At 38.5% G+C, this 10,858-nt stretch overlaps 1 protein-coding gene across 1 annotated transcript in view; it reads left to right on the forward strand.

Moving 5' to 3' along the window:
* The window catches only part of LOC134610719 (elongation factor 2-like), a 36,808-nt gene extending 26,499 nt beyond the window's left edge, over positions 1 to 10,309 (forward strand). The window contains exons 8-15 of the mRNA XM_063453876.1: positions 1,221 to 1,359; positions 2,914 to 3,109; positions 3,875 to 4,133; positions 4,302 to 4,409; positions 4,702 to 5,055; positions 5,611 to 5,793; positions 8,829 to 8,961; positions 9,890 to 10,309. Of these exons, the coding sequence (XP_063309946.1) occupies positions 1,221 to 1,359; positions 2,914 to 3,109; positions 3,875 to 4,133; positions 4,302 to 4,409; positions 4,702 to 5,055; positions 5,611 to 5,793; positions 8,829 to 8,961; positions 9,890 to 10,083 (1,566 nt within the window). The 3' untranslated portion in view covers positions 10,084 to 10,309. The remainder of the gene's footprint in view (positions 1 to 1,220; positions 1,360 to 2,913; positions 3,110 to 3,874; positions 4,134 to 4,301; positions 4,410 to 4,701; positions 5,056 to 5,610; positions 5,794 to 8,828; positions 8,962 to 9,889) is intronic.
* Positions 10,310 to 10,858: the final 549 nt, after the last annotated feature.

Here is a 10,858-nt window from a genome sequence, read left to right on the forward strand (position 1 = left end):
ACCAAGGGACATGGTTTGCCAGCATGTAAACACACTCGACGTAAGCAGACACCCCATCCCACTGCCTTCTATCGAGGAGCCCAAACCTTCAGGTGTGACCTTATTCAATAAGTGGGGTGCAAGGGGTTTGAGGGACATATTCTACTGCAGTTACACATGGTGTAAATACAAAATGGGAAAATATTAAATGGTTAATTCTGTAAAATGTACTACTTCAAAAAGTGAACCGGTCCCCCCCAAATTATCCCAAATATCCAGATTACTGGATGTTCATTAAAGGGGCACTGTAAGCAACATACCCACTATAGCCCAGTGCAATGGCTATGCTTTCAAGTTATGGGCTCCGTCCCCCATTTAAAAAAAAAAAAAAAACATTCAGAATCCATCTGGAGAAAACAAAATGGGGCATTACCTTGAGCTTTAGTTATGTTGATTAGAGTACCCGCTGAATGGATACAAATTTAACAGTGACCTAGTTTGTTAAGCCTTGGAAGTCCTTCTTAAATAAAGAAAAGTCTTTGTTAATGGAGTAGGTAACCAGTCTAACCATTGCATCAAGTACATTGTATCCTCATCGGACATCCAGATATTCTGTACGATGTGACCAAGCATTGCTAGTTGCTCAAATGAATGTGTGAACAGAGCTCTGAGCCAGGTGGGTAATGCAGTTATAGTGTTCCTCCTATCACAGCAAGGCTCCTGGCAGAGTAGACGCTGATTTGCTCAGAATGTCTTACAAAAAAAAAGTATGCAGAGAGATATTACCTAGTGCATGTCGGCAATGGATTATCACCTTCAATTCACAAATTATTAAGAAAACAAATTCAAATGCCCTTTTGTTATTTCCAGGAGCCTTTATTGTTGCCATCACAAATTTGACTTTGTGGTGGGATGAATTGAAATAAAACAAATACATTGTTTTGACTTTTGAGGAAGTGAAGCTCCTCAAATAGTGTCAGAAGCTAGGAGTGAAGATACGGCACTGAACTTTAAATGGTAAAAGTATAGCACCAGGGCCCTTGCACTGTAGTAGGCTGAAGTGGTTAGGGTATTCAGTGCCCCTTTCAAAACTACCTAAGAAACATGCTTATTGATGTATATAGAATAGGCAGGTTAAAGATTTGTGCAAAGAATTCATACATACGCAGTCGTACATGTTGACTTATAACATGGTGTATGGTCCAGTTATCGGCGTGGGTGTAATTGTTTGTTTTGTGCAGGCTGTAATGCGCCGGTGGTTGCCAGCAGGAGATGCCTTGCTTCAGATGATCACAATTCACCTGCCTTCTCCGGTGACGGCACAGAAATATCGCTGTGAACTGCTGTATGAAGGGCCACCTGATGATGAAGCAGCTATGGGTAAGGTCAAAACACTTGTTATAGGGAGTATTTACGGAGTGAAGGCGAATAATTACAATTTGAAACAGAAAAATAAAAGTAATGTGTACTAGCGGTTATTACAAGGAATATTATACAAATGTGAATATCAGATTTTTAAATAATTCAGCTGCTATCACACTGTGATGTGTTATCTTTCCATACACACCCCAAAAAAAAATAATCAAAAAACAGTGTGGCGCTTATTACCAATAGAAAAGTTTTAAGTGGAAACAACAGAGTACCTTGAGACATCTGTCTTAACCTTAACGGGAGAGTCTTTAAAGAAGACCTTGGTACCTTTTTAAATGAACAAAAATAGATACAATAGTGTATAACTTTGTGGAAGGGTAGCGTAATGATAAATGAGACAATTGAACACTCACACTTTCATGAGCTAAAACACTTAGCTCTAGTGGAGACCGCTTGGGGTGTCCATGGAGGTGACCCTTCCATTCTTTATACTGGAAACTTTTTTTAATAAGTCCTAAATATTGGCTCAGAAGAAATTTGTACATAGGGTAATAGAGTAATGTACTGCAAATTCAGAACAGGTACTTCACAAATGGATACTCACAAAGATGCAGCCAACTCCAGGCTCTATGAACAGTGCAGTGTGTGGTTAAAGGACCACACTCCCTTCTTTCTCAATAGCAGGAACAAGATGCCAAGTAATGTTAAAAAGATGTAATTTAATAAATCTACCAACAATTACTTAAAAAGTAAGTATTAAATAGACACTTGCTATTGCCAGGATGCGTTTCGCCACTTACAATTTGGGCTTCATCAGCTGGGCTTTCACCACATATTACCCAGCTGATGAAGCCCGAATTGTAAGTGGCAATAATCCATATATAAGGATACGTTGGGGAAAAAAGCAAGACCAATGTATTTACATTTTTGTTGAATTAAAAAGTTCTGAACCATGCAGACAAGTGCAGCAAAGTTCCTAATACTCCCCTGGACGATGCGCGGGGGCTTGTAGCTCCCTCTCGTTGCAGGGATAGGGCACAGAATGATCTTTACAGGTGCAAAGGCAACTTCTTTCTTGAATTAAGTAGAACTTCACCAAACTGTGTTCTTTTCTTTCGTCTCCCTTTCTCCTGCAAACTTCAATTGGGGAGCTCTGAAAATTTTTAATTTTGTGAATGGGTGTAGTCTTGGGTGTTGTATAACATTGGATATGAGTGCTACAGGTAGATTAATTTAGTGTTCCAAGGTGCCCTAGATGCCATGTTCATCTCTCTCTGCTGATGGGTTTTACAGGTTTACAGTGTGTCTCATCTGTGTGTAATATAGATAGCACTATAAAAGTAATGTCGCAATTCTTCCCTTAGCCACTGGGTGTCTATCCTGGATAGAATTGTAGTTATTCTTCTGATTCCTATGTAAGTTAGTTATGTTCTAGCCAGTGGACATTTAAAGATGACATAATTAGCTCTTCAAATATAATACCTATTGTGTCATGTGACTTTATTAGTGAAATAAACCGATCCCCTTTTGTTGCACTATAATGTGATTACACTTTTTACACAGGTGTGAAAAGCTGTGACCCTAAGGGACCTCTGATGATGTACATCTCAAAGATGGTCCCCACCACTGACAAAGGACGTTTCTATGCTTTTGGTCGGGTGTTCTCTGGTGTTGTGTCAACAGGACAGAAAGTACGCATCATGGGTCCAAACTATACACCTGGAAAGAAGGAAGATCTGTACATCAAACCCATTCAGAGGTAAGGCCATCTCAGTGCATACTGAAAGTGTATGAAACATAGAATGTGACGGCAGATAAGAACTGTTTGGACCATCTAGTCTGCCCAATTTTCATATCTCACCATTTGATTCCTGATGCCTCTTGCACTATTACTTAGTGCCTTAAGTACCAAAGTAGCCGAGACATTTTGCCTTGTGTAGAACTGTAATCCATCTAGTTAATTTAGTGAACTCCATGTATATACTTATTAATGGGTAGTATTACTTGTACTATTTTGATCTATCCCAGCAAGATGAAACGCTGAGTTAACCTGTTGAGTTTGCAAGGTGAGAGAGAGAGAGAGGTTTTTTTGTTTTGTTTTTATTAATAAAATTTTATTTTCCTTCCTCCCTCATTAAGTATATTAATACATATCTATATTCACCAAAACGGTCTTATATTCTTAAATTACTGCCAGGGTTATTCACCAAAATGTGAATTGTCACATAATCACTATGAGGTTGCAAACCTAAGGCCTGAGCTGGAAGCCCAAGTGTGTTGGGGAATTTTCCCATTTTATTTATTTTGGCATGCAATGCAACTCCCTGGTGTTTTTCCATCCGTGAAAGAGTTTAGTGAAAAATGTATGTGTTTAGAACCCAATTAAACTTTCTCCTGTCTAGAACTGAGAAGAAACTTTGTCTTTTGTGAATGAAAATGTGACTTAAGCTCTGTGCAACAAATATTCCTTGTCCATAACCTTGTTTCTTATTTCAAATCTATTTATTTGTTTCTTTATTAACAGAACCATTCTTATGATGGGGCGTTACGTTGAACCCATCGAGGATGTACCTTGTGGTAATATTGTTGGTCTTGTTGGCGTAGACCAGTTTCTGGTGAAGACTGGCACCATCACCACTTTTGAACATGCCCATAATATGAGGGTGATGAAATTCAGTGTCAGCCCTGTTGTGCGTGTGGCAGTAGAAGCAAAAAACCCAGCTGACCTTCCAAAACTGGTGGAAGGCTTAAAGCGCCTGGCCAAGTCTGACCCCATGGTTCAGGTGGGTTACTGACTCAGGATAAAATAAAAGTTTAATCTGGTAAATAAGATTAAATAGAACACCTGTCAGCTTGTGCTGTACTGAATGTGTCCTAAACATATTGGTAATATAGTCTATTTTATTTATCATACACCCTACATGTATGTAATGTTCTCTTTTTATATTTAGTGTATAATTGAAGAATCTGGGGAACACATCATTGCAGGTGCTGGAGAGTTGCATCTTGAAATTTGCCTTAAAGATCTAGAAGAAGATCACGCATGTATTCCAATCAAGGTATGGATATCAGAAACCACAGTGCATTTCTGAAGACCGCACATAGATATTCCATATCCATGAAAATAACCCTATGGTTTGGCTTAGAATTATATCTTTGTTTTCCTTAGATGTTTTAATATGGTTTTACTGTGTAAATGTTAAAGGTAGACTAGGTCCCATTATAATAATTTTTGTAGGAATCATGTATTTACATGTTGTCCTTAAAATTAATTTGTCAACATAGTTTCATTTATCAGTTAAGCAATAATAGATATCATCAACATGTTAAAAATTAAACCTGTATTTCCAGAAATCAGATCCTGTAGTATCTTATCGTGAGACAGTGAGCGAGGAGTCCAACCAGCTGTGCTTATCCAAATCTCCTAACAAGCACAATCGCTTGTACATGAAAGCCAGGCCTTTCCCAGATGGACTGGCAGAAGACATTGACAAAGGGGACGTGAGCTCCCGTCAGGAATTAAAGATACGTGCCAGATACCTGGCAGAGAAGTATGAGTGGGACGTTGCCGAGGCTCGTAAGATCTGGTGCTTTGGACCTGATGGAACAGGACCCAATATCTTGGTTGATGTCACTAAAGGTGTCCAATATCTCAATGAGATTAAGGACAGTGTTGTGGCAGGATTCCAGTGGGCCACCAAAGAGGTGAGAATAGGTTGCACTTCATAGATTTGTCCTTCCTAGCACTAAAGAACAATGGACATAGAAATAGCCATTACAACTTTATATGAATATATGACATTTATAAAATAGGAATGTGTAATGTTTTGACACTTTGAAAAAGAACCAAGTGTTGATACTGTAGAATTTACGATTAAACCATTTAAAAAAGAAATGTAATCTGATTAGTCAATGTTACTATTTCTTAATGCTATGGTACTCATTTTTGTGGATCTTGAATGCATAAGGAGATCTGTGGAATTTGAGTACTTATTAATGTGGAGCATTGACTATGTAGGATGTAGAACATTGAGCTTTGAACAAGTATTTCATTTTAAATGTTTTACTACATCAAATTAGCAACAATTTAGTGTTATATTTATTCTCTACTGGAACACGGTTATGAAAAGGGATGAGCAATGAGATGGTAGACTAAACTAGAGTTAAAGAATGTACTCTTGTTTTCTGTATTGCTGGGAAGCTTGGAAACATTGCTGATTTAGAATTGATTAGTTATGTGAGATACAAATGTGATTTCAGGGTGTTCTGTGTGAAGAGAATCTGAGAGGAGCTCGATTCGACATCCATGATGTTACCCTGCATGCTGATGCCATTCATCGTGGAGGAGGACAAATAATCCCTACAGCCCGGAGAGTCCTTTATGCCGCGGCTCTCACAGCCCAGCCCCGACTGATGGAACCCATCTATCTGGTGGAAATTCAGGTGAGGTATTCTCAGTCAATAGTGAACATGTATAGCTTGGAGGAAAGACGAGACATGGGGGATATGATAGAAACATTTAAATACATAAAGGGAATTAACACAGTAAAGGAGGAGGCTATATTTAAAAGAAGAAAAACTACCACAACAAGTGGACATAGTCTTAAATTAGAGTGGCAAAGGTTTGGAAATATCAGGAAGTATTACTTTACTGGTAGTGGATGCATGGAATAGCCTTCCAGCTGAAGTGGTAGAGGTTAACACAGTAAAGGAGTTTAAAGGGACACTATAGTCACCAGAACAACTACAGCTTAGTGAATTTGTTCTGGTGAGTAGAATCATTACCTTCAGGCTTTTTGCTGTAAACACTGTCTTTTCAGAGAAAATGCCCTAACTATAAGATAAGACCAGGGACTAATTAAAGTATTAAAAACACTGGACAGACTAGATGGGCCGAATGGTTCTTATCTGCTGTCACATTTCTATGAAGAACCATGTCGTTTTCTGGATTCAAACGTGTCTGTGCTCTGTTTTCAGACCTTGCCACTTGTTTCAAAGTGTTTCCAAGTGTTTACTTTTTTTATAAAGCAAATATATTGGTTGGGGTTTCCTACAGGAAAGTGCCAACACAGAATCGTGAGTAGAGGCAAGATGGGCTTTGTTTTAAAATGAGAGTAATTGGAGTACTGTGCAAGGACAATAGTAACGTGGCTTTTGGGCATATCATGAGATATCATGGATGGTGTGACAGATCGCCTGCCACCCCGACTGGGTGCCTCTGTAAATCGATGCTCCTAATGCTCACGGAAGGCTCCAAACACCATCAGCACTGCAGAGTCCCACAACCGGTTGGTTGGGGATCTCGCCGTTCTCCACTCACCCTGGACCCATGATCAGGATCCAGCTTCCAGTGAGTAAACCTCTCCTCCGAGAGAGTATATCTGTGAAGCTCTTATAAGAGTTAGTGATATAGCTTGTATAGCAGGTCCCTACAAACATGAGGTGAGGCTCTATGTTGAGGGTAAAGCAGAACTGGTTTAATGGTAGCCACAATGGCATTTTTATGCAAGTCACTAAGCAAGGTGTACATCCACATGGACCTTGTTGGGGACAGGGACATAAACGTATACACCAATGATAACACATTTACAATGTATGACACTCCCACATACTATACAATAAGCCTTCCCCTTTACTTAGGAGATAATTGAGTCAGGCACCATACTAAACTCAATTATCTCCAAACACAAAAAAACAACCATTTTTACAAAAAACCCAAAATACCTAAAAACACATAAAATCCACATAAAAGTTACAACCCCTGACAGCCCTGATCTGGGTGACCAACATACGCAAAAATCACCCAGATCAGTTCAGGGTTTCATTAATTTTATGGAAGTCATAGTTTTTAGCGACCGCAGGCATGGTCCCATAGCTGAAAATAGTTCCATAGAATTGCAGCTAAATGCCGCTGGAGGACAGACCAGGAACTGCAAAGTTTTCATGACGAAAATAGTTCCAGGGTATTCGCGCTAAATCCCCCTGAAGTCTATTCGCGGGTTTGGTCCATGCGAACAAGATGGCCACCACCTCGTGGTCTAATGGCTTCGGGAATTCGAAGTGCCGATTCGAAAGTTCGAATTATTCGTGTTATAAGTCCGAACAGGCACGAATAGTGTTTTCAACCAGTGTGTAACACAGTGACAGGGTAAGAGGCTGGCAAGTATGCCCCTCCAATGATCCATGACGAGGTCCAATTTGTCACAGATGGATAATAGAGTTGAATGTTAAAAGCCAGTTTCAAAGTTAAAGACCAGAATGCCATTGTAGTAGCAAATTACAAGAGTTCCTACTCAAATAGTATTGAACAGGTAGTAGCATGGACCATTGGCTAATGTGTGTCTGAGGACCCTACTCAAACACTTACTTAAAAAAAACAGTGTACATTGTGGTTACTGTGTCTGGCAAATGGGAAGAAAATTCTAGTGATTAGTGGAAAAATAGTGAATGAAAAGGAAATAAAGGGGGGGTGGTGTGTTTTAGTAGGAAGAGGGCCGACAATATTAGGAGGGGTTGGGGTAATTCTAAAACCTATTTCATAGCTGGATGATGAAAGATTCTGTGGAATAGGATCTATAGAGCTCAGTGGCACAGGGCTGTTGTGAGCAGGGATTCTTTCATCCTTAACATTTTGGTCAATTTCAGTGGAATCTTCCTTTTTATATTTCACTTATTAACGTATGACAAATAGTTTAAATAATGGCATGCTCCATCCTTAAACAGACTCCTAAATGTGTAAGTGTTGGCTAGTTATATGGAATAAATTTATAAATTACAAAGAAATACAATAGTGAGCAATGGAGGATGAGATAAGTAACAGCAATGAAATAATAATACTTACTTCTGGCTTTAATCCCAAGCCGTCATTACAATTGAAATTGAAAATAATATGACATGGGAAAAATACTTAAAGGCACTCTACAGTCACCAGAACAACTAGAGCTTATTGTATTTGTTTTGTGCTGGCTTTGCCCTTGATCTGCCTCCTTGACAGTCTCAACCAATCCAATGCGTTCCTCTGAGAAAGCATTGTGGTTGGGTCAGAACACAACTTCTGATAATGTCAGCCAAGCAGGCAGATCAGGGGCATAGCCAGCAGCAGTAGATCTGAGTTAAGGTAAGATTTTATTATAATCAGGTGGGGTTAGATTATGTTTTTAACACTATTGGGTGAGGAATGCATGTTTGTGTTCCTTTAATTGTTTTTTTTTTTTTGTAAAAAGATGCAATACCTGTTGTGATGTTCTAATTACATCCGGATGAGAAGAAACGCGGCTTCATATGTTTTATAAATAATTCCTTTTGGTAACTCCTTTCTAAAACTTATTTTTCACACAATGATGTAAATGAAATAATATATCAGTGCCAGACAATACAATAAAATCGTGTAAAAACAAATCTACAAGTATGTAGTATAGGAAACAGTGCTGTCATTGTTGATGTAAATGTTTTGCTCATCCTCTGAATACTTTATCTAGTGCCCAGAACAGGTAGTTGGTGGGATCTATGGCGTATTGAACAGGAAACGCGGTCATGTGTTTGAAGAATCTCAAGTTGCTGGAACACCAATGTTTGTTGTGAAAGCTTATCTTCCTGTAAATGAATCATTCGGTATGTATGACCATCTTTTTGTTTAACTTTTCCTGGCGATTTTTGCTACTACAGTTTACATTTTCTGTGCCAACATTTTATATAATTGTCCTTTTATTTGACAATGTGATCCACAATTAACTTATCAGTGGTTTATTTTAGAACGTCATACCCCACAGTGAGTTTACAGTGGGATGTATTCGCTAAACATTAGAGGTTTGGATGCCTGAGGGGACAAATTTAATCTAGCAATCTATCTAGTAAATATTTACTTGTAAACATGCACATACCTGATCACTGATTCTGATTTCTCAATAATGTCCATCGATATATTAGTATTAAGGCTGAAGATTGCACAGCCTCTGACATACAAATAATTATACAATTTTGGCAAATGCAAAATTAATCACATTCTTTACATGTTGTTTTAGTCTACTAAATCTCCGGTAGATTTTAGTCGACACGGTTAAATTCTGATGGGTTCAGTTAAAGTCTCTTTTGCCCTTTCCCCGGTGCCTTTGTGTCCTCCAGACCCTCTGGATGCACCTCTCCCAAGCCCCTGTCTGTCTCTTTTTTGTCCCTTCTCCAGCCCCTCTGTGGCTCCCTCACATGCCAATGTTCATTTTGGCGGCAAATTTCAATTTAGTTTTAGTCATAGTCTTTTGACTTAAAAGCCATTTAGTCATCTAAATTGTTTTGGTCAACTAAATCTCAAAAATGATAGTCTACTAAAATCGGACTAAAATTGACACTGCATAGTACAGTATCTAGAAATGCCTTAAATTATTTTTTTATGGAAGCTTAATGTTTACAAATCAGACAAAAAGAAAAGTGAAATGCGCACTATGCTTTGACTGTGATGTTTATTTATTTAATTTGATTTATGAGTTGTTGTTTTTTGTTTTTTTATTGACTTTTGTGACCATTTCGCAATCCTTGTTTGTATCAGGTTTTACAGCCGATTTAAGGTCCAACACTGGTGGACAAGCGTTCCCACAGTGTGTGTTTGATCACTGGCAGATTCTGCCTGGAGATCCCTCCGATGTAACTTCTCGACCATGTCAAGTTGTTGCAGAAACTCGCAAACGCAAAGGTCTAAAGGAAGGAATCCCTCTGCTGGACAACTTTCTGGATAAGTTGTAACCTCATCTTTAACACTATGGTCATACTTTGCAAACTCATCTTTTACCACAACACAAGATGTCTCATAAAACTGTCAAATGTCATCACAAAAGGATGAGAGCACCACAAAACTCTCTTTAGAAGAAAACACACATGGGATTGTTTACCCACAACAAAAAAAATAAACATTAAAAAAAATAAAAACTTCCCAAAAATGCTAATAAAACCTATACTTGTTAAAATGTGACTATGTATTGTCTAATTGTTTTTTTTTTTTATTGTTTTCTTGCATCCAGACTATTTAACTGCTTGGAGTCTTTAGCTCATGGATTACTGAGAAAAATCGGTCTCACATTTATTTATGTTTAACATTGTGTGCCGGATAAGTGGCTCAAATGGTTTGCCTATCAACAAGCTATGTTAGGAAGACCATATCAGAACCACCTTAGATTTTATTGACTGCGATTGCTAAATGTTTAGATCTTTATAGTGCAGAAAGTGGCTGAAAGTGCAGCAGTCTAGGTTGGATGAGATTGACATTGATGATGTGGGAATGTCAATTCTGGTCTTGATGGAGGTGGTCACTCAGTGCTGGAAAGACTCTTTGTTTATAGCAAACTGTTCTCAAGCAGTTAAATATTAAGTCATAGGTTGGCACCAAGGAACTCTAGGAAACATAAACACGACAGCAAGCCATCATCGGCTAGGAGTGGCCCTTCAAGAAGAAAATCCATTAAAATAAAAACTGAAACTTGGTATTTCAAGACACTGCAGTTAAAACCCAAATATCCATTCA

This window comes from Pelobates fuscus, chromosome 5, assembly GCF_036172605.1.
Source record: "Pelobates fuscus isolate aPelFus1 chromosome 5, aPelFus1.pri, whole genome shotgun sequence".
NCBI classification, from domain to species: domain Eukaryota; kingdom Metazoa; phylum Chordata; class Amphibia; order Anura; family Pelobatidae; genus Pelobates; species Pelobates fuscus.